Source organism: Hetaerina americana, unplaced genomic scaffold (genome assembly GCF_022747635.1).
Source record: "Hetaerina americana unplaced genomic scaffold, ioHetAmer1.1.p SCAF_12, whole genome shotgun sequence".
In the NCBI taxonomy this organism is placed as follows: domain Eukaryota; kingdom Metazoa; phylum Arthropoda; class Insecta; order Odonata; family Calopterygidae; genus Hetaerina; species Hetaerina americana.
Window position 1 is genome coordinate 341400 of NW_027286292.1, and position 25305 is coordinate 366704.

At 36.2% G+C, this 25305-nt stretch overlaps 1 protein-coding gene across 2 annotated transcripts; it reads left to right on the forward strand.

Annotated features, from left to right (window-relative positions):
• Positions 1-24125, forward strand: Sec6 (Exocyst complex component Sec6). 2 transcript variants are annotated; one of them, XM_071582576.1, is made up of 11 exons: positions 1-251; positions 4823-4971; positions 9860-10055; positions 11702-11956; positions 12040-12195; positions 14123-14248; positions 14372-14554; positions 14871-15046; positions 16024-16141; positions 17012-17164; positions 19473-24125. In XM_071582576.1, exons 1-11 carry the CDS (start codon positions 162-164, stop codon positions 20073-20075), a joined length of 2205 nt encoding a protein of 734 aa, XP_071438677.1. In that variant the 5' UTR covers positions 1-161; the 3' UTR covers positions 20076-24125. The 2 variants fall into 2 exon arrangements, with proteins under 2 accessions (XP_071438677.1, XP_071438678.1); XM_071582577.1 differs by lacking the exons at positions 1-251; positions 4823-4971 and adding an exon at positions 10611-10756 and having other exon boundaries at positions 9960-10055.
• Positions 24126-25305: the final 1180 nt, after the last annotated feature.

The window sequence follows — 25305 nt, forward strand, 5'->3', positions numbered from 1 at the left end:
GTTGTGACTTCAGGATTTGTTCATGAATGGGGATACGGATGCGTGTGAATGTTGAAAACACAGTTGTAGATGTGATTTTACTGCCGAGTGGCATGCTTTGATAATTAAGTTGCACTTGGTGATAAGTTAAAAAATTAATTTTTTCAATTTTATTCATCACAATGGATGTAGACAAATTAGAAGCTGAAGCAAAAAAGACAGGAGAAACACATGTTACTAATATGTTTCAGCGTCCTGATCAACTTGAAAAGGTACTATATGATAAACGCAATTATTGAACCTATTCCTAAGACTTTCCATGTAGTATTCATTATATTTTAAGCTCCTATCTATAATGTTGTTCATGCCCCAAGTTTTTCGGCAACACCCTCCGCAATTTCAATCTTGCTTCACCATCAACTGTTAGGTTCATACACATTGATAGTTGTTTAGTTTTTTCTTTTTCCTCGTCGTCATATTCCTCTTCGTACGCCGATATTGCCGAAGGGTCTTAAAAATCATTAGCTTGCATTAATGTCTCTCAGCGTAGTTACGTTAGGGGGCGTTGTCAAGTGAGTAGAGCGCTGTAACATTGACTGGATGACCACGGTTAGATTCAGATTGACGCCTGTGAACTCCCTCACTTTTGTGATAACGACAAGCTGATTGCTTTTTCGCGCCAGATCTTTCTGAGCAACCGGAATACAACACTCTCTTACCCCTCCCTCCTCATTCTGTTGAATTTCAAATTACATTTCATAACATAAATGGTGGAATTAGTTCACTGAACCGGAAAATTAAAGCACAAGTCTGGAAGTTGAAAGAGAAAATCAGCACCCTCAATTAAAAGTTGCGGTAGGAAAATTTTTAATCGATCCAGTAAAGATTCAAGGGAGAGATGATAGGCCTGCAAGTTTAGATATCGAAAGAAAATATAATGTTGAGGAAGATACCCAGGGTCGAGGCATGCTTGATTGCGTAATAGAAATGGCATTAGAGGAAATGAAAAATTAAAATTCTAGGGATGGATAACATCCCAGTGGAACTACTTACGGGTTCAGTTAAATGTGAAAGGAGGATTTTTCATGGTTTGATTCATAGCAATTTTAAGTGAATATTAGGGCTGGAAGACTAATGTCAAATCAGTATAAGTTCCCTTGACAAACAAGGGAAAGGCCATATGTGAGGACTGTAGAACATTAGTTTGATTACCCTTGTAGCTATTATGGTCATCATTGAAAGTATGAGAGTAAGGCGAGTATCTCCTGGAGGGATGATCTGTTGGGGTTTAGGAAGGGGAGAGGTACGCTTGATGCCATTACCTTGATGTGGCTACTAATACAAAAAAATATGGATACAACCGGGGTGTGTTTGCTTTGTGGCTTTCATGAAAATATTCACTAGAGTTAATAGGGTAGAAATAATGAATGTATAACAGAAGATAGTAATTTAGCAGAGGGATAAGCTACTTATCTACAATAGGTACATGACTTTGATGCATGTGGTAGATAGAAAGACAGGATGAGCAATGATGGGAAGTGGTGTACATTATCATGCGTATTTGTGAACTTACAAATGGAGGAAATGAAATGGGAGAACAAGCATTGAAACAGCTTGGGATAGGAATGAGGTAGGTGGGTAGTTCATAAAATCAGTGGATTTTCAGATATTGAAGCTTAAGTTAGCCAATCAGCTGAAGGGTTACAATAATTGCTGAGCGCGTGAGAAACTAAGCGTGATAGGTATGGGATGAGAGTCAATGTAAATGAAACAAAGGTTTTAAGGTTTACAAGAAATATGAAGGCTGAGTCAAACATTGAAATAGGAGGGCGTAAACTGGAGCTGGTGGAACAGTTTACTTAGGAGAGATAGGTGAGGGAGTTGATGAGAAGAACATTGAATAAGGAAGTTAGGAAAAGATAAGCGAAAACTTTGACTTGAGCATAGTCCTGTGTGGTGTGGAAACTTGATTGCTGATGAAAGATGGCTTGCCTAGGATGGAGGCTTCGGAGATGTGGGAGTGGAGGATGATGGAAAAATAAAATGAGCAAAGAGGAAAACAAGTGAACTGCTGAGTATGGTAGAGGAGAAGAGAGGTTTGTTGGTAGAAATGCAAATGAGGGAAGAAATGTGGAGGAACCATAAATGGTAAACTACCAATATAATTATAATATTTTCACAACAGATGTATTATGGTCCAAATCCACGACTGCACCTTGCAAGCATATGAGTCGATGGTGCGTTTTAAGTATAACACAGTATAATTAACTTTTATCTGCCTATTTTTATTGGCATTTTCAGTGTATGCCCATGCTTGTGGTGACGTTTGAACCAATTGTTAGTTAATATTCAGCCCATTCTCTTGCCAAACTGAATTTCTTTCCCTCAATTACAAATTCTTAAACTTTAATCTCCTACCTACCTTAAGTCTATCCATTCCCCTCATTCATCCCCAAGTGTTAATTTATGTTTCCTTCTTGGTATTTTCCCAATTATTTCTTCTAATTGCTCATTCAAACTACTGTTTCCTCTCAGTGAATTAGTATGTACACCTGAATTACCACTTGGTTGGTAGGGTCCATTTTTATCTCTAGCATTAAAATTCAATCTCTCTCCAGTTCTGATCTTCTCAATCCTCCTCAATTTCCAATTCAACACTGCAGATACTCCATAGTGAGTTTTATCCTCCCTAGTCTTTGTCACTCCAGTAACCCCCATTGACTCTCCATCTCACCCTCATGAACATATCAATACTTCTGTCTCATTTTTTGCCTTGTTTTTTAGCTTCTCCATTTAACCATCATTATAACATTGTCTTCCTATTCTATTTATTTTATTGTTCACGGTCCTCTTCTGAGTCTTCTCTCCCCTTTTTGCTTGCTGCCAGGTATTGTGTGAGGATTTTGCTCTTGTGTGAGGACTGTTTTGGTCTTGCCTCCCCCACGGCTTGGTTTAACATGTCATAGGAAAGATAATAATTATAATGGTTTCCAGTTGCCTTCCTCAAATTTTAAATCATCCTTTTATTAGACAGCACCGAGGTGATAAGTGGGCCCCTGAGAGCTTAAATTACTCTCTCTCATCCAAAACTGCATAACATCAAAAAATGAAAAAAAAATTGAAGGAAAGGGAGAAATAATCCAGGTGATGCTAAAAAAAATTACTTTTGGTTTGGCTGAATGGAGCCTCGGGGGAAAAATACTTGATGTTCCATCTTTAAAATGCTCAATCATTAGTTCTTAACAGCTCTTTTGTGTGTTAATGCAGACAATCAACTTTGGTCTCAGTAAATACTAACAGATTTGGGCAATTCTGCTGATCAAGGGTTATTTTGTATCTTCTAATGTCTCTGTGAATGTATCACTCATAGTATTAACACTCATCCCTGTGATTGGTCCTTAAGGACTGGCATCTATTAGTTTCTTTATGTAGGAAGTCCATTGTATTTTGTCCCATCTCCTCTTGATGCGGATGTTGTGGCAAGTGTTCCTCCAATAAGGGCAAGGATATAAAAGAGCAACATAACAGTTTCAGGTTTAACTATGTGGAATTCCTTCATGATGAGGGTAAAAAAGAAACTTTACTCTTCAACAATAAAGATTTGATATTTCACGACCATGGTTTCGATGCTGTGCATCATCACCAGGTAACATACATCAACTTTTTTTTCAACTTACATAGTCTGGTTCCAAGAGGGGAGTGAGGGAGAGGGGGTGCAGCAACATAATAGCGGTCTAGGGGGGGGGGGGGTTATGAATTGGAAGGTTACTAGCCCAAATTTGTGATAGTTTATGTTAATCAAGTGATCATTAAATGAAGAGTACAATGTAACACTCCACCATTCATAGAAATAGTGGCAGGAAAAAAAAACAAACACATTGTGTTCTTAGTGGGGGTGTTTGTCTACAATGGTTTATTTTTTTAGTTACAAAACCTTTATTAAGGGATGGTCGATGATCATCACTGCTTTGGTGTGGATGGGGTTGGTGCGGAAAGATATTGGAGTCTTTTAAGAATTTTAGGAGGGAGAACGGGAGAGGTATAATGTTTCATTGACCATCTCAAACCTGTCAGGCTGAAGGGATTGCCAACTCTTCCAAAGCATTCAACCTGCGTCCTTTCATTTCAGTGTTGAGAATGTCTGCTGTGAAGTTACTGGTGTGACATTTATCTAAGAGGTGTTTGGCGAATTGGGATCTGTTGTCTTTCTTTGTGAAGCATGATCGGTGTTCTTTAATCCTAATCTTGGATGTCCTCCCTGTCTGTCCAATGTAGAAGGTGTTGCAGTTTCCACAATTGGGTTTATAAAACCCGCTTTGTTGCATTATGTCAATTTTTTCTTTGGGTGAACCTATTATGTTATCAAGCAAAAGAGCACATGCAGAATGTTTTAAAGGGAAGGATGGAAAAAAAAAAGAGTCAACGCATTTCAAAACATTGTATTTCTTTGCAAAGAGTAACCTCTCTCTGAACCCCCACCCTTTTCATTATGGAATCCTGGCATTGTGCACCATTAAATTTTCAGATAATTTACTATCACGGTTAATTGTGCATCAATAGTTTTTAAGGAGTTTTTAAAGGATTGACTCATGGATAACCATCCCATAAAACTCCGTCAGAGTAAGTAGCTCTCTCTGTTTCATGTCTCAAAATTGCCAAGATGTGGCCAAGGTTGGGGATTGAGTGGCAGATAAAATAGATGCAAGGAGAGGCAATAGATTTGAAGATTGTTGACGCAAATTTGTGTATTTCTTACTAAATTGCCAATGAAAATTATTTTTAACATTTTAATTGATTCCTTTAGCTGTACTTGTTTTGAATAATATTTAATGAAAATCCTCAGGTGGAGCAGTACATGAGGAAGAGAAGTAGAAACAAAGCTTCTGTCGAAGCGATGCTGAAAACTGCAATGCAAAGTCAATTAGATGGTGTTAGAGTTGGACTAAATCAGGTGCAAATTGCTCAGCAGGATATTCATGGAATAAAAGGGTCGTAAGTATTATTTCTCTATTTGTTTCTGTGAGTTGACCGGATATTTATTTAAAGTTGGGTTTTATTTCAGCAGTGGCATTACTGTGACCTGAAATGAGTTTTTATGCTGATGAAATAACTGAGGGATTCTGAAAAATCCATAACTTGGTTTGTGTGTATTTCTCTTAAAAAACAGTACTTCTGCTCTGTCTAATGGTTCTGAAATTTCTGAAACAAGCACAGTTGTGGTTTTCCACTAACTTAAATTTAATCACGACCAGTTTCAATCAATGCATTATATTTCTTTTAGAGTGAAACTTTAAATAAGTATAATTTTAAGTATGCTTATTGGAAATAGGTGGGTGTGGGGGGGGGGGGCAGAAAGGAACTAATCCAATTGGATCATGATTGGGAAACTGATAACATTAACCCTTAACCAGTGATATGACCTTTTTGTACCATAATCAGTTATCTTAGGTCTAAGAGATCACCTTTTTCTTATAGTTTATATTTTATGAAAACCTGGTTATATTTCCTATGTTGAATTTGAATTATACAAATTGAACCCATTTAATTATAAATTGCTAATTTGATTTATGATTTTAGTAGTGGCTTTTTTAATAAAATGAATGTTATGGAATGGTAAAAAAACACCTTGAAAATTTGACTTATAACGAACTATCATTTATTCTGAATTCAGGAACATGTTTAATAAAAACCTGTGGGTGTTAAAAAGAATGCCCATTATAATATATAATTTTTAATAAAGGTTTTCTTTGCACTTTTTGTTGAAAATTGCAGTTGTGCATTTTTGGTTTAATTTTTTCACGATATATGCTTACACCTTCTTCAGTCGCACCATATTTGCATGTGTTTCTTCTAAATTCCGGACCAAAATTGGTTTCTAGCATTTAAAGTGTAAGAAAGATGCTTTTTATATGAATGGCAAATGTTGCAAGTTTGACTCTTCTTTGCTGCCTCTCTTCCCCACCATTGTCATTCTCTGGCGGTTTAATTTTTCAGATTCTGGGCCTCGGCATCCCATGACACAAGTGCGGTCAGACTAACTCTGCTGCCATATTTTTTATGAATGTCATTCTGATCTAATTATTATTTTCTGGGTGGCATTAATCCAAAGTGTAATTTGACAAATGATATGTCCAGAATTCCAGGCAAAGATTGACATCGGCCACCTCAGTTCCCTGAATGCTAGAGAAACTAATGTTCATTTTGTCTAATATCTAATTTTTTCTAACTCCATCTTAGTTGTCGTTGTTGGAGAACATGATCAATTCTGGTTCCTTTGTCTCATGATGCTTGTCTGCAGTTATGCACAGAGAAAACCAGACAAACATCCTTGTTTCCCTGGGGGATATAGCAAAATTAAAGTGGAATAATGCAAATCCACAGAGTGCATTTGTTTAAGATGATTCAAATTCAATGGAAATTTCCCTTTTTGGTTTTTTCCAACAGTTTGATTATGTGTTAGAAGTGAAGCCTTTGACTAATCCATTAACTCAATTGAAAGAATTTTCAGTGGAAGTATTTCTGTTGGATCTGAAAATTATGGTGCCAAATTGGTTTTGACGATTTCCTTCTAAAATATGACTTCATCAGAGTCTTTTCCTGCGTACAAGTAGTTATCATAAAAATAATTATTTTTGCCTCAGTCGAAATCATTCTCTTCAGATCACATTTGGACTTGCTGGGGCTATTGAAGTGGCATTAACCTCAAAAGTTAATTAACGTATCATGAATGAAAGTCATAGCACCTTTAGAATCGCACTGTTGGGAGCTATGATTAGTCATTGCAATTATTCTGGAGGGGCAGTAGAAGGATCACACTCGTACCACTGCCGTCTATCTTTGGGGGTATCAGAGTGGAGTGGAAAACTGTTGTTCGGATATGAGTGATTAAAAAATGTCCTTATTATTTCTATCCATTCAGAATTAACTGCATGTCTTCATTATTTGATGTGAAATTGGTAGTATATGAAAGAAGACCAAGAAATTCTTAAATTTTCAAAATATCTACATTTTGAAGTTCTGGTTTATTCTCATGTTTGTAATTATTTCTCCTCTTTTGAAAGTTGGCATTCAAGTAAAATGTGATAAAATTTTCTATTTTGAAGTGAAAAATACATATCCTTGAAGCAACTCTGTGTTTACTTTCTTACCCATGGACTCCATGCAAGACTGCAACCCTGGATTTTCTGCAACAATGTGATAGAGAGGTCTATGGACTCTTGGCCTTGTGAGATGAGCATTTATAGTTGTTCCTCTGGAAGGAATCTTTTTTCTCCTTCAAACTCTTCCTATTCTGAATCTCTTCCTTGGTCATCTGCACATGTTTCTTTATTTGTTTAAATGTCCTCTTTCCTACCCCAATTTTGATCACTTTCAATGTCAGTATCATCTGCAACGTCACTTTCTATTTATCTGGCCATAATGGTGCACGCATGCTGCTCAGCTAGTTTTCTTTGAACTGATTTTGCCTTCTTTTGTGTTGCTTACTTTGTATCCTACCTTGGGCCATTGGTAGAACTATTTCCCTCTTTCTCCAAAACAACCCACTTCATGGTGAGTCAGTTGCCTCAAAAGATAAAACAAAAAATATGCTAACGTTGGTAATGAAGATGCATGAGATTGGCATTTTAGGAATAAAAAGGGTGCTGCCTTTAATGACAAATATGAGGACTAAAGAAATATGAAAAACCTGAGGTGGTTTTAGAATATGATGGATATAAAATGTAAAGTTATTAGTTAGTTTCATTGAAAGGAAAAATATGGCAGAAATGAAATAAGTAGACATGGACAAGCTGGCTTTTCATGCAAGTTACCAAAGTAGGGACATTAAATTAAGGGTCATTACAGAGGGGGACATAATCAAAAATATGAATTTAAATATGCATTATATTTGTGATAAATGTGTGTGATTAATAGAGTACAGTGGAACTTCGTACAATGACCATTATTTGTTCCAGGATCTTTCTTGTCAAGTGAAATTATTTTTCCCATGTATAAATTAAATTGAAATACACTAATGCATTCCATGCTGAAAAAAGTAAATCATGTATAAGGTTTACTCAACTTATTCAAAGAAAATTATGCATACTTTGCTTAGGATTGTGGATCGTCTTCTCATCTATAGAATGAACCAATCAGGAATGCAAACTTGATTTGTAAAAACAAATGAGAATGGAAATTATTAGTTTATTATTTATGATATGTTACATATTCTTTTTTATTAGAAAACTGTGTAGACACATTAACTTATCAAAATTTTTTAAAATTGGAATCCTGAATTATCATTAAATAACTTTCTAGCTTGTATAGCCACTGTCATATTAGGGTGATGCTTTGTATGTATAGTGCAGTGCAACAGTTTATCATACCTTCCAAATTGCATAAATTTTCTGAATAGTAAACAAGCAGGGGTTTAATTTTCGAATTTCTGCTTGCATAGGCACAAAATAGCAGCATGAGACAACCTTTCATTAGCTTTTGGCCAAGCAATGAATTTTTGTTTACTGTTACATGTAGAAATATAGGTTCACTTAGGCATATCTTTAGAAGAGACCCATCTCATTACAATTAAAAACCTGCTGCAGCAGGTTACCCTCAGAATCTATGTTCTTCTTGAAATCACCGATGAAGTTCTCTGCTACCTTTGAGTCAGAGTTTGCTGCTTCACCATACCTTACACCAATGTGGATGACAGCTCTTCTCTGAAACTTGTTATCTCGAACAGGGCTTCCCTTAAATAGTTCTTCAGCTGTTAATGATATTGGCATCTTAATGAGCTCGGCAAAAATCACTTTCACATTCTCAGAAATTAGATTGTTATTAATACTGTCACATTGCAATTGCTTTTCATTTATTCATGTGAGAAGCAACCTTTGCCAGAACATTGTTGTTGAAAATTCATAACTGCTGCATAGTAATTCTTGTCACTCCCTTTGAAGCATCTGGCTTGTTAATTTTTTCCATTGTTCTTGACGATGAAATTAATATCAGATTTATTGTAACTGAGAAAGATGGTATTTTAACATTTTTTTATATCACAGCAGCCTCTAAGACCGCATGTAAATTGTTAAGGATTTGAGAAACCCCTATTAAAGGGTAAGGGCAAGAAGATGGAGGGGGAATAGACAAAAATTGTGAAAAGTCCAGGAAATGTATCTGGGATCTTTTATGATCTGCCCTCTGCGGCTGTCAGAACACTTAGCAGTGTCGTTTGTTCTCATCCTTTGAGTGTCTCCAAACGAAGTCATCCTATGGGGTCAATGGAGGCTTGAAGGTTTGTGTGAGAAGGGTGGTTTTAAGGGTAAAGTGTGTAGAGAAGGGAGGGGTTAGGTGCGTTTCAAACATCTTGCTATCAACTACTTGTGCATTTGTTTCTGTTATTATTGAACTGTGATCACACCACTCCTGGGTCTATGTTGTATCTACCACACCAATTTATGAAGCGAATAAGTGCGTGTATGTTATTGATAACTGTTTCAATTTTTCTCACTGATTTACTTTGTAAAATGTTTTTTGTCATAAGATATTTTATCTGAAAAATGCCTTGTTTGTTATATTTCATTCTACTCTCGCAGTGTAGTGTATGCTTCCTTATCAAAATTCTTTTTACTTTGAAATTATTATTTGACCTTTTCTGCTCTATTGTAAGCATAAATGAAGTTTCCTGTACACTTGATTCTTATTAATTCTTCGAGGTAATTTTCTAAAGCACCACCAGAGCAGTTCCAACTATAGTGTATCAGTCTAACGCAATAACGATGAATGATAATTTAATTAAACTCTTCTCCCTGGATTACTCCTAACAGGAACCGTGTCTGTTTGGCTGACAAATGGCTGGTCTTTACTGTGTGTATATTCACCTGAACTATTTACTTGATTACAGGCTCGTTGCCTTAGAAAAGTTATTTTCTTCTGTACCTAAGCTGTATGAGAAATTGCAAGATGTCCGTGATGAAAATATGCGTCATTCACAATATGTGACTGCAATGGAGAATCTCAAACATATATTTACTGTCCCCGAGAGCGTGGAAAAAACAAAGCTGTGGATACAAGAAGGGAAACTATTGCTTAGTTTTCAGGTTGGTTGGGTGCACTTAATCAATTTTGTCATATTAATTTTTCTTTTGTGAAATTTATTGCCATAAAGGATAATCTTAGGTCAATGACTCATGTCCCTTTTATATTAACTTTGTCAAGAGTGGTAGGAATATATCTGCTTAGAATCTCTACCCTACCCTGGATGATGAAAGTGAAATTCTTTCAGCAGTCATATGAACAAGTGATGGGACCCAAATGTGATTGGCAGATCCCAATCAAAACGTTGTGGAATGAAAGAAAACAAAACTTCATAAAATTTTTGGAACATGTCCATTTGGCCATACTTTTTGAGATAATTCAAATAGAAATTATTTAATGAAAAACCTAACGGGGTAACATGGTGGCAAGAAATCATAAGGTAGCTTTTATTATTGACGCATCAAAACTACTGAGGTTACAGATCTGGGAACTTCTGTAAATTAGTGGTTATTTAGGAGTTAATATGTGTGTTCAGTATTTCTCAGTGTATTTTTATATTCACTTTGTACATTACGCTTTTGTTACGCATACGCATATAAGCCCTTTTTTGGCTTTAGACTTTTTCTTATGCAGAGTATAATAGAGGAGATACGTCATAACTACGTGCATGGTCCCTATTCAGCGCGGCATAGAGGGTGCCCTCTATGCCCCGCCATTGCTGGAACAAAGAGTTGTGGATGAATGGCAGAAAACGTACTTAAAGGTATTCATACTTAATTATCATATGTTTGCTTCTTGGATTCAAATTTGCATGAATGCATTGTTTATGTTTGGTTTCCTTTTCCATTATTGGTTTTTTCTTTTATTTTGGCCAATATACTTTTATTTTCACTTGTTACGCCTTTAAATAAATTTTTTATGCAAAGTATTATTTGCCTTCTTCTGAAGAGTTTCAGTATAAAGTTTGCATCTTGGGTCAGACACTTTTTCCGCGGGCTAATATTTCTGTTTAGGATACAGCATTGTTTTTCCTTCAATTTGAACTTATTAATTTATGCATCTGGAAAACTGTCACCAAATGGATGTTTTTCTCAAAATATATCTTATGACTTTTGGTTTAATTTCATTACATGAAGTTTTGTAGCCATCTGTTAATCAAAGCAGGGTCCAATCCCTTGCGAGTAATCACTTGATGTTTATTATTATCGCCACTAACTGAAGGCATTATTGTGGAATTGGTACATTCTCGTGTATAAGAGCTCAGTCAGGGCTGATCAGTATGCATAAGTGCCATAGTATAATTAATGTTAATGTCCATGTAATTTAATTGTTGACCGGGCTACTCTTGTGACTGCATTGCCACATTATAGGCAAATGGCCACAGGGTTGCATCCAACTCAGGGTGTGTTGTAGAAATACTGGACATTTCAGTCTCTGATAAATTTAATGTGTGATCATTGTTTAGGATACAGTTTTGCATTTCAGTCTATGGTAATGTCAGCCAAACCCAGGAGGTATATTTCTTCTTCCTGGTGTCATGAAACATTTTCTCTTTACTGCATATCTTTTTCTGGTAGGATATCCATAAAGTAATTTCCTGCAGGCAAAGCCCTGAATGGGGAATGCATGTCTCCCTTTTTTTTGCTTTCATTGCATGTAGAAATAACTCTTGTAATTTCCCTTTATTGGTGTGCACACTTTTGAACAGTCTCTCACAGATTTGGAAAACTCCAGAGATGATTTATTATATGAGCTACACAAATTACCAAACCAAGCACCTGCTGATAAAAGCATGCTGAAGGCATACTTTGAAGATGTGGAAGAACTGTCTCAGCTGCTGGAGAAACAGTTAAGACTTGTCTTGAGCCGCACATTAAATACGGTGAGGAAAGAGCCAACTGTCATTGTAACTGCCCTTCGTATCATTGAAAGGGAAGAGAAGGCTGACACATTTGTGCTACAAGTACGTATCATTAGGTTTTTCCATGATGATATCTTTTTAGCTAGGTAAATCTCTGATTCATTGGTTTGTTTTTATAATTATAGAGGTACAGAGAAAGTGGGTTCCTCCCACCTGGTCGACCGAAAAAATGGCGACAGATGGCCATGGAGGTGCTTGAGAAGGAAGTAGCTCAGCGGATTGAGGGCACACACGTTGATGAAAAGACTGCTAACAAAATGTGGCTGGTCAGGTATTTAGAGGTTAGACTGATGCTTCATGATAATAATAACACTTCTGACTGTGTTCACCCTCAACTTGCCATACATAAAATTTCCCTATGGTGTGATACCTGGAGGCTTAACTTAAACCCTAGAAAATGCAACATCATGACTGTTGCTCTGAAAAAAAACCCTGATGTTCAACTACTCAATTGACTCAACTCCCTTAAATAGAGTAACAGCCATGAAAGACCTCAGCGTTTTAACTGACCATAAACTAAATTACTCCGACCACATACAGACTGTAAAAATTTAAGCAATGTCCCAATTAGGCCTTCTTTACTGCTTCACAGAAATTAAAGATCCAATAGCACTCCATTCATACTTCTCAACAATGGTCCTCCCCATAATATCATATTGCTCCCCAATTTGGTCCACCTCATCCCCAACTAATCTAAAATCCCTCAATTGTATCTCTCACTTCTTTGCCAAAATAGTCAAACACCGAGTCCCACGTTTCCATAATATGTCCTCAAATGCTGTTTGTCCTCAAATGCTGTATGTCCTCAAATGATGTTCTGTCTTCTTTATCCATTTCTAGTCCCCAAAACCGCAGACTTAAAGCTGATTTAAAACTCCTCCACAAAACCCTAAACTCGACTATTGATTGCCTTGTATTGCTCTCTCTCTTCAACTTCAGGATACCTACTCGATTCACCCGCACCCCCTCCCTCTCTCCCTTATCTGCCTATTGCTTGAATATCTCTCACCAAGCGCTCATCTTTATTTCGCCTCCCCTCCCTTCCAAATTCACTCCCCCCCACACTGTCGATCCTTTTAATTTATCATGCAACAATTTCACCACCCAAGCTCTATCCCACCGTTCAATAAATTAAATTTTCCCCGGTCCATGTTGGGTTCTCGTTGTTTATTGTTAAGCTGTAATTGTCTTTTGTCCTCTTTCATGTTTGTTATATTTTTCACTGTAAATTGGCACTACTGCTGTATGAAAATAATGTTTTAAAATAAATAAATGTTTCTAGAGCATGAAGAAGAGCTAGGTGCTCTTCTGTTACTAAAGACCGGTTTTATATTGCCTCATTAAATTCAATTGTTACTTATTATGAATTTTAAATTAATGTGGAGATTAAGGAAAAATCCAATTTTGCTTGTATAAACAAATAAGGTTGCTCATTAGTGAATGTGAACATTGTAACCGTATTGAATCATGAGTTAGTTATTGAGTTGTTTAACTGTTGCTTTTCAACTTAACTAGCAGCCATGAAACTGAGTTTTGACCTTAAATAGAGGTTAAAGTTAATCTTCAGTTTAATATTAAACATGGTCTAAAAGTGATAGATCGATAAAGTAACTAGTGCTGGTGCAAAGTGCAGCATAGTGTGGGCACGCATGATGGTAGGGAATGCCTTTCATTTAGGTTGATGATCCATGGATGTGCTCAATCATTGTATGTATGCCTTATTATGTAGTTGGGAAGCACACCTATGGGCTACTTCATGTGCCTTTTTTAACTTCTAAGTGCTTTCATGATTGATGAGTGGCGGAACAAGATTGAGCCTGAGAGTTAGATAGTTAAAGTCGATGTTGTTGAAGATTTCCTCACGGAGGGATCTTGCTCGATCCATACTGGTATCAGGGTTATTTATTCACCCTTACCTCTCTTTTTGATACTTCTGAGGAGCACATTAAAGTTGATGGCACTCTCCATTGATTGGGATATCAAACTGAACACAATAGTGCCATTCATTAAGGGCCCCTACATGCCACAAGAAAGTAACAAGTAAGAGTAACCTCAAAGTATATTATGATATATGTTAGAGGATTATTTGCATATCTGGCTCTAGTATAATGGAGTTACCTTGAATCCCTTCACAAGTATGCTTGTGAATGAAGTGTGCAGGTGCATTTAATATCTAACTGAAGAAAACCCTTGATCTTCCCTTCACAGCTGACAAGACAACTAATCCTGGAAGACTTAAGAGTGGTGAAAACTCTTTGTGTTCCGTGTTTTCCTCCATCGTATGATATAGCCAACAAATTTGTTTCGATGTATCATTCATGTCTTTCATATCATGTAAGTATATGCTATTATTGTATAGTCTCTATTAGGTACTTGACACATTTTATTTGAAAAGCATTTGGCTGAAAGTGTGGGTCGATCATCTTACCTTTCCTTTTGGTTGCCTCTGTATTTCAGCTACAAGAAATTATTCAAAGTGGTTTGCAGGGGAATGAAATAGTGTCTCTACTCTCTTGGATAATGAATACCTACACTGGTGTGGAACTAATGCAGAATCCCGAACTTAATATTGATACATCGTCCATTGGGCCATTGCTTGAACAGAGAGTTGTGGATGAATTGCAGAAAACATACTTAAAGGTATACTTAGTGGTGTAATTTTTGTGTTAAATTGTTGTGCTCATCATTTAAATTTTAACACTTGATTTTGACTTAACATTTCAAGAAATTATGAGTGTACCTAATTATTGGTTATCACAGTTAACATTGTTCATTAACAGTTGTTGTTTAGTTATTGGTTAACTCAGTTGTTAACCTGAGTTCAACAGAAACAGATATTTTTTAATATTTGCAAGGCTGTCTGGTTCATGTCATTGGTATGTTTTTGTGAGTTGACAGGAGAATAAGAGAATGAAGAAATACTTAGGTTCTACTAGAAATGTCCCTTGTCTTTCAGACAATGGAGAGTAATTATACCGAGTGGATGCAGAAGACATTGGAGACAGAGAAGGAGGAGTGGCAGCGAGGGGAAGCACCACAAGGCGATGACCAAGATGGACATTTCCACACTGTTTCACCCGTCATCGTTTTCCAGATGATTGACCAAAATTTGCAAGTCACCCAAACTATCAGGTGATTGTTTTGTGGTCACTTTTCTATAATTCATCAGGATGTGCCTTCCACTCTAATCCTTGACATTTATCTTTGTGAATGAGCTGGGAGAGAGGTGTATGAAGTGAGGCCAAGAAGAGTCCAATGGGAGAGAGGAGGGCGATCAGCCTTGAACTTGAAGCCAAGCCCTTAATCGCTCTTTCTCTCAAACCTCCAAATGGTGAATGCAATAGTTCAAGTGTGTATTAAATGTACAAGCTAAATTTTTTTTTTACTTTTTCTAGGGCTATGCATGATGGATGGAAATAATCTGATGTTTTTTCAGATACATATTTACCTTGTTGATAATTTAAAGAGACCATAGTAATAACAAGGCCAATGCAGTGAACTAGTTTATATTCTCATGAATAATTTGCAATGCCTTCATGATGCTCTTTTAGTTCTTTTTTGACATATTTGGAAACCAATTTCATGAATTTGGTGTCAAAAGTGTAGCAGTTTAAATGGGTAGACAACTAGGCTACTGACCCAGAGGGCTCAAGTGGTCAAGTTTGATTCTGGATGATGCCTCAGTGCACCCTAAGCTTCATCCATGATGTGATTTTTCTGGTACCAGTTCTTCCTGTGAAACCACAAGCAGCACAGGGAAAGGAACTGGCTGTCATACCCTGATGTGTTGATTTCACACAGTGTCGGGTTTAGTATTGGGTGATCTCTATCACCTACCAAAAAGACCCTAGGGTTAATTCCTGTGGGTATTAATTGGTATAAGGATTGAGGTTACAATGTTTGAGAGGGTAATTCACAGGCATGTTGGAAGGGGTGTGTCATATGTATATGGGGTAACACTTTGACCATTTCCCTCTCCACAGGATGACTAAGAGCTGTGGGTTGGGCTGTGAATAGCTTAAAATGATGACTTTAAAGGGCATGATAATGTTCTGCCTGTACAATTCTTTGTTATGGTTTGTACCTAACCTTGCTTTTTGTTCTAACAGTCCAGAATTGACATTCAAAGCCCTTGTCCTGGGAATGGAGCAAGTTACAAAATATGGTTTGATGTATCGCGAAGCAGTCATTGCATTCAAGTGCAGGCATTTTGAAGATAGAAGTCAGGTGGGTGGAATTTAAAGTAAATGCTCTACTTGATCATCAAATGATGGTCACATCATTTGATAATACAGATGATAATAATGAGGGCAGAAATAGCCAGATTTCAGTTGCCTCCGTCTAATAATTACTAACCATTAATGGGTCGGAGATGTTCAATCATGAGTGGTTGGAAAATGAATGTTATTCTCATGGATTGCTATCAGAGAAATTATCAGGAACTAATGTGAATTCAAGTTTTGCCACCACTATTTTTGTCAATTTACAGATTTATATATACATATATATATGTGCCTACCTAGAGCAGTGAGGCCTTAGTCCCCTTCCAAGTACTCCCCTTGGGACCTCACACACTTATCCCAGCATCTTGTTCACTTTTCAAAGCAATCAGCATAGTCCTCCAATTAAGTAACTTTGGGTGTGATTTGAACATAATGAATAACTGATCGCAGCACTTTCCCACTTGATATCTAGAGGAAAAGTGCTACGATCAGTTATTCATTAACAAAGTCCTCCTTTGGAATGATCATCAGCTGCCTCATCGCATGCTCTTTGATCTCGTTAACTTAAAGAATTTCGTGCCGCAGTTGCAGGGGACTAGCTCCAAGCCACAAGTGATGACCCAGGTTTTCTGAGAAAGGTCATGACTGGAGATGAGTCATAGGTCTACGGCTATGACCCTGAAAGAAAAACCCAGTCTTCCCAGCAGTTATTTATTTTAGGATTTATCTTGGAATAATATGAATTGTTTAAAAAACGTGATGAATAGAGTCGGTAGTTGTATTTACATCATGTTAAAAAGTGTTATTGATGTTTCGTATTTCATTTTCTCATGAGCATGAGTATTTTTTAATTAATTTTTTCTTCTATCAATAGGTTCCATATTTCACTCATTATGTGATTACAATTGTCAATAATTGCCTTCAATTCATGGAGCTTGCTCAGCATACTAAGCAACGCTATTGGAAAACTGGGCATCATGACAACTCTGCTTCCCAAAAATTTGAGGCACTCCTGGGAACATTTCAGGTAATACGTTCTTTCCCAGTGGTTATCCCAAACTTCTCTCCCCATTGGCCAAAACCTTGATGCATTGGAAGTGCCTGGGTGTGGGTGCCTGGACAGTAGGGATTACAGGAGGAATAGTTGTTGAGCAATATGCAGGTGAAGGGACGAGGGATTGCAATGATATTGAACAAAGAAGTAGGAAGAAGCATAGCATGCATGCAGCTGTTTAGTGATAAAATATTATTAGTATATTAAAAGCAGATTCAGCGAATAAGTTTGGTGATAGAACATTATCAATAAAAGTACTAGCGGAAGCTACTGATTTGTTTATTATCCAGGTTGACATGCCAACAAGTAATCCTAGGAAGGAAAAAAATAAGATATATTCAATAGATAGATAGATTAGATAGATATATTCAATTAGAGGAAACAATTGCGGGTTTCCCTGGCAGAAAAAATTTCATAGTTAGGAAGATGGTGGTGACTGAAAGAAGAGATGGAGCGAAGTAGAGTGCTATAGTTTGGGAGCAAGGGATGACCATGGGGAGAAAAGAATACAGTTCTGCTGGATAAGTGGTTTAATAATTAGTAACATGTAGTGTAAAATTCCAACAAGGCTTCCCTATTCATGGAAAATATATGGAGATTCAAAGATATGTTTACATCATTGTTAGGCACACATTTAAGAACAGCATGATTCATTTGTGGTTTCCCAGAAGTGGATGCAGATTCAGATCATAATTTAGTACTAATTAAGAGCAACATCATTTCAACAGAATAAATCATGGAAAACAGATGAGGAAATGAGAGTTATTAGCATTGATCGGAACGAAAAGAAAGGAATACCAGGTGACAGAAGAAAAAATGTTGGAGTATGGACAGGGAAATAGGTAAGGAAGAAACTTGGGAGCATTAAAAAAAATAATGAGGGCAGCAAGTGAGTCTAATGAAACAGTTAATAGAAAAAGGATAAGGAAGCTAGGGGTTACATATGAGGTGTTTGGGAAGACAGGTGAAGAGAAGGAAGTGAAAGTTTGCAACTCAGAATTTAACAGTATGAAAATTTGAAGAGATATAGTAAACTGAGGTTGGAAACTAAGGGGAAAGAAGTGAGGTGGAAGATGCAGGTTGTAGAGATAGGAAGGTAAAAACAGGCATTCTGTCAGGAAGTAAGAAGGGATAATGCATACCCACTAACAAAGATATGTCAGGAAAATAATTAATTGAACCAGGAAAAATTCAAGAGAGATGGAAAGAATGCAAAGATAATCTATATGGTAAAGGTATTATGCCAGCCAGAAAGCTTAAATGTAGAAACAGACTATGATATAAATGGGGATAGGTCCAGGTATACTTAAAATTCCCATGGAAATACATAATGGTTTAAGAAAATGTAGGGGGTAGAGCTTTAATGGGCTACTTAGTAGCATGTCTGAGGGAGGAATTAGTCCTGAAGATTTTGTTTGATAAGGTTCACTTCCAATGTCAAAAAAGAGAAAGGCAGGCAAATATAAAGGCTATAAAACAATAAATTTAAACATGATGCTGAAGCAGTAATGAAGTCACTAATAGAGAGGAACATTAGAATGATTACAATAAGAATGTATTTTAGTATCATATATTTTTTGAGAAAGTATTCGATAGAATGAATTGGGTAATATTTATAGGTGTATTAGAGAAGATAGGAGCGTTAACAATAGGGGTGTAGAATAATGATGTTCAGAAAAGGTTAATGAAAACTTTGACATGGAGGGGAATTTTGTTTTGTGCTGAAATCTGCTCTTTTTAGCAAAAGGATAGATGTTGGTAGGAAGGTTTTGACATGTGGGATCACAGAAGGACAGAAAAGGTGAAGTGGACTGAAAGGAATACAAATAAGAAATGCCAGGTGTGGTGATGGAGGAGAGAGTATTTTTGGGAGAAATTCTCAGGAGGAGGCAGGAAAGGGGGATCCAGAGCATTGTGATTGGGAATGGGACGCTGAAAACTGTGATCGAGTGAAGGCTGTTAGGCAGGTGACTTAGGATGGGAATGTTGGCTGAAATGAAGGGGGAAGGAAGTGTGTGGACTTGAAGGGTCTATTGTTGTGTTTGGTGTCTGGTTGTATATGGTAGGGATAGGCAAAGCAATGTATTTTTGTTCAGTCTGTGTCAATCCAAAACCTGCGTTAAAGAGTAGACTTACTATACTAATTCCAAGCATGCGTAGCCATAGTCCTGACTTTGATTTTTGAAGGGTGACAGTGGGGGAGTTTGCATTTCAAATCACTTTCCTTGTGAAAGCTCTCATTCACTCATTGTTTTCTCTATCCACACCCTCTCTCTTGCAGAATCTGAGGGATGAGGTGGTTCACTTTTTGCTGGAGGAGGCATTTCTGGACTTGGAACCTCACTTTCAGAACCTTATCACCCAGAAGTGGATGACAAGCAGCCACCCAGTGGATACTATCTGTGTCACTCTGGAGGACTACTTCCAAGATTACGTTCATTTGCGAGCCCGTAACTTTGACTACGTTATCTCAGAAGCGCAAAACTTGGCGGCCAAGAAATACATAACTGCCATGCTACAGAAAAAAGTTACCTTTAAGAGCTATGAAGACAGGAGGGATGCAGGTTTAAAAATCATTAAAGAAGCTGATCAGATTAAAGGGCTGTTCATTCGTGTGGCTCCAAAGGCAGCAAATTTTGACTCTCCTTTTGATATAATTAGGAACCTAGCAGAAGTGCTGAAAAGTGAAGATCCTGAAATTCTTTCTTTAGACCTCCATGGTATTGCCGACAAATATCCAGATGTAACCCCTGAACAGCTCACACAGTTACTGAGTCTCAGGGGTGACATCTCACGGTCTGATGCTCGGGAAAAGGTATCATTCATTTTTAATGCTAATAAAAATAAGCAGCGGGAGATAAGAACTATATTTTCTCTAATTTAATTAATGTCACTTGAATCTGTGCTTTATTTTCATCCTTATTGAAATACATAGTTAGTAATATTTAATCATGCCTCCTTGTTCTTTTAATGAGGTTCTCTTTGTTTTTGTTTTCATTTGTGTAAATTGGTTGGTAAGCAGTGTTACTGTGGGTCATTACAATGATAAATTCATCATCCCATGGAAAATCGTCATCAATTTGATTTCAATGCAACCATGAATTTTTACATTGTTGTTCGCACTAGTGTGTAACTGTTAAAAGTTGCTATCACAGCACTTCCTGAAGTTTCTTTGAATTTTGATATGCTTGTTACAATTTTATAGTCTACCATTAAAGGTAGGTTGGATGGGTGAACGCGAACTGTATTTGATCCTTCTATAGGAATCCACTAGAGTTTTCAAAATAAAGGCCAGTTTGATAGGTAAGGGTAGAGCTCACCCAGTACTAAGCCCAACGTCATGTGAAATTCATACTTCAGCAAAGGGGTGTCAGTTCCTTACCCTGTGCCACCTATTGTTTTCCAGGAAGATCAGGTACCATAAAAATCTCACAGCTTGTGAGAATCTGATGGTGCCTAGAGTCATGCCTGGGAATCAAACCAGGGCCCACCAGTCAGTATGTCCGATGCTTCTCCCCTCTTATAGATCCAAACCTAAATATTTCTCAGCATTTCTATTTTTTTCATATCTCGTGTATTTCATTACCTTTTTTTATTATTATTATTACATTTTGCTAAATACATATGGTTTGATCATTACTATCATATTTGACCTTATGGTCTCCATTTGACCTAAATCAAGACATCAATCTATCATCATCAGTATTTCAATCTTAAGATTGGTGTACTGCAGCTCTCCATTTTTCTGTATTGATAATTCCCTCACCCCATGATAGCTTCCTTGCTTATACCTCATGAAATCTTCCCTTCAATTTTCTCATATATTACATTCCTAACTTATTCGTTGTACCTCCAAGTGTGTCCAATCCTTTTACGTCTTCTTTCCTGCTGAGTTCTTCACATAATTCTTTCCTCTTATGCTCTTTTATATACTTCTTCGTTGCTCACTTTATCTGTTTAATCTTCAGCATTCACTTCCAGCACCATGTTGCAGAGGCTCTATTCTTTCTTGGTCCTTTTTTACAATGTTCGTTCAATGTCACTGATCATTCGAGTGTCATGTTCTAAGTCAATATTTTGACAAATCGCTTCCTTTTTTGCCACCTCAGGTTCTTGGAACATAAGTAGTTGCATCTTATTCATGCATGCCTTCTTAACTTGAGCTATTCATCTCGTACTTCTCCCATCCCAAGTTAAGAGTGCTGCTCGGGCAGATAAAGAAATTCACTTCCTCTTTGGCTCACATGCACAGCATCATACCACATCCACATACAAACATTGCTACTGTAGACATTCTTTATTAATGAATGCAATGAATTTTTCCTTTGGCATCTGTTATACAGATGGAAACTATGGGGGTTCTTCTGGTGTCAAATCTATCCTTTCTCTCAAGAAGAAAGCTCTCAGAATATAATGTTCATTCTATAGATCACTGCAAACCAATAGACATAGCTAATTTTATTATTACAGTTTACAGCATGCATATTTATGTTATCGAAGATATGATATAGAAGAGTATATTCATAATATCTTGTCAACATTCAATGTACATAATTACAAAACAAGAGACAGGTATAAGCTGAATTCATCATGCTGTCAATTGGCCATGAAATGTATGAGGCCCGCATTATTTAGTAAACAATGAGCTTCCGTATGGGCGCTAACATTTAACATTAAAATCAAACCTGTTTTATTGGCAATCAACAAAGACTTTTTACCCTTTCAATGACTTTATTGAAGCCTACACTAATGACTTTGTATTCAAATAAAATATATGCAAATATGAAAAATGAGTGTTCTTATGCTTCTTTAATCGCAATAGAATACCAAAATATAAAAAAATAGAAAACATGGCCAAAAGTTTAAAACTCTCTGAAATGTGAGTGTCCTTGTACGTGTTTTCTATTTATATTTTTGTGTTCTATTGTGCCGTCCAAATGTTATATTGCTCTCGTGAGTACTTCTATATCATCAAGTTATACAAGATTACATATGGTAAATAATAATTATTTATATATAATATCATTATGTCAATAATAAATAATAATTATGATCCTTTGCTTTTTGATAATGTTGATAATAATTGTCTTAATCAATCAAGAAGCTACATAGATCACTGTAGATGTCATCAAGCCAAGAAAATTTTACAAAATTTATTAAAGTGCTCAGGGTATCATATAATACTCGAAAACTCCAATTCAGAATATAAATGGTTTTTCAAAGGCTTGCAGATATAGGGAAAGTATCCCTTCCAGAAGCGGGAATTCATGTCCAATGATAGGAAATTTGATAAATAATTGGTTAATCAATGTTATTTGGGAGACGATACACATTTCACATGATGACCACTTGACCCAGAGCTGGAAACCCAATAGAACAATTAGAAGGTATTGGAGAGGGCGATTAGTGATGGTATTCAGCAATTATTTTGCCCCAGTCCACTAGCGAGTTCAGCTACCAAGACATCCTCTTACAATCCCAAAATTTGATGGGCTTTAAAGTAACTTGGATGTTATGATGGAATTCAATACATATGCGCATGACTATGAATGTCTGTGGCAGTGCATGAATGGCATTTCATCATAACGTCCTGTTCCTTTACAACCCCCTCAAATTTCAGTCTGTTAGAGGACACCTCAGTAGCTTAGCTGGCTAAAGCACTATGCTGGACATCAAGGGATTTGGGTCTGAACACTGGTCAAGGCAAATAACTTAAATGCTTTGACATTACTGCAGTATATTAGTAGTTACACTCTATTAATTGTTGCATTTTAATTATTCTGTTTTGAACATGCTGAGTTTTAAAACTGGGAAGAAGTTGAGTTTGAGATGAACATAGTCATTGAGACCCGCAAGTCCTGAATGAGAATCGTTTAGGACTTGTGCAAAAGAATTGTGAGTCTTGATCATCTAGCTTGGCAAGTTAATGGATGTTGATATCCTCTAGGTTAATTTTTTAGGTGCTAATAATGGAATCAGGCTGGTTAGGAGGAATAAATTTAGTTCCTCCATGGAGGACTACATTTATAGTCATATCTGATGTACTATGAAATAACTCTTTCAGCTCAAAGTTACATGCATTAAACAAACAATACATCAGCAAGTAGACTTCCAATTACTTGACAAAAGTCTCAGACTCATAGGTACTTGATGAAAACAAATGCAGAGTAACGTGGAGTAAAATGAATTGTGGTTCGTCTCCAGTTTTGCTCATTCATCTAATTACTTAATAATATTGCAAGTAAAAAGACTATTGTGGGTTTAATTAATTATTCATTTGAGGCTCAAAACTTACCTGGGATGATGATTTTCACAGTATGTGTGATACAATATCTTGGGTGACAGTCCTATTAAAGAAATGAAAAACATTGCTACTGAGTACATTCTTTGTTCATGCATACAATTTTTTTCTAAAGCCATCTATTATATTGATTGAAGCTATGGGATTATTCCTTTGATCTTGAATCTATCCTAATGTACAAACAAAAGCTGTAATGCAGCCTCTAGAGTTCACTGCAAACCACTGTATGTTGCTTATAGTATTATGACTGTGCAGATGCTATATTTTTCTGTAATCTTATGTTATGTAAAAGAAAATGGAAATTATCTCTTGACAAGGTTCAATGTATATTATTATGAAACAAAAAGCAGACAGGCTAAAAACATCATATTCTCTCTTGGTTAAGACTTGTAAAACTGTGAAATGAATGGGCATCAAATTATATTATAAACTGACTGTAAGCATTAAAATGTTGCATATAGCACAGGCATTGCACTATTCATCACGATCTATTATTGGCTATCAGCCAAGCCTATTAATTCAGTCAATGAATTTTTTAAGACATACTAATGAATTGCTTTTCATGTTGAATGACTATAAATGTTGTGCTACATATTATATTTTAAATATTTTTGATAATATCCATTGTGATATGTAACCATCCAATGAGAAATAAAGATTATGATCATAATGAATTTGCAGCAATTATCTACAGTGAAGATGAACATTCAGAATTAAGTTATGGGGTTCACTTATTGGCAATCTTTGCCAAACATATACACAATGATTCCTTTCAATTTCCCAAAGTTGAACTCTATTAGTTCATATGATTGCCTTATATCCAAAGCAGCTGATAGGATTCTCCTGAAGGGTTTATTTTGGTTGGTTACGGGGGCATTAAGATTATCATCAGACTATTATAGCTCTTGGGAACAAAAATTTATGAATAACTTAATGCCCTCTTTGAATAACTTTATAATGATCTCTAATTAGGAGTACTGGTGAAATTAAAATAGTGTGTGCGCAAATGCTATCCTATGTCAACAGCTTTTGGTTGAAATAGGGATGTTATGACAAATTAAATGATTTGTTGGAACGTTGAAAATATTTCAGAGATGCATGCATCAGATTTTTTTCTAACTGAAGCTGCAGTCATATGAAAATTTTTTGCAAAGATTTCAACTCAAGGGGCAAAAGAATTGTTAAATTGATGCACCAGTATTTTCTTCGTAACATTATTTAGTTTCTCAGTTTAAGTACACTCATCTATGCACTGCATATTTTTTATTAAACCAAATTGATATATATGCTCACAGAAAATAGAAAACATGATTAAAATTTCCTTAAATGGTCAATCAAATATAGCCAAAACAGAAAACAAGTTATTTTATTAAATATTTGGCAGGGACCCATTGTAACTGAGTAGGTCAGTGTCTTTAAAGATTACTTTCAATGTGGGAGGAAAGTGAATAATGCATCAAATGGGTTTGAAATTGTGTTGTTGACTTAAACCAAATTCGTTGCATTAATCAACCTCTTGACAAATTAATGAACATATATCCTGATCCATATTTTATGGAGACTAGATTTGTCATTATTTTTCATTAATATAAATAAATTTAATTTAGTTGGAATGTAATGCATATCTTTTTAAGTTTTCTGTAATCTCATTAATTCCTCATTGCTTGGAATCATAATATGCATGCTAATTATCATTTTATTGCTGCATACTGAATTGTGGTTGAGTAATTAGAAAATGGCCGAGAGAAATTAAGTTTAATGTGACTTGTTACCAGCAATCTGCTTGCAACAAGTTATACCAAGATGAGGCATG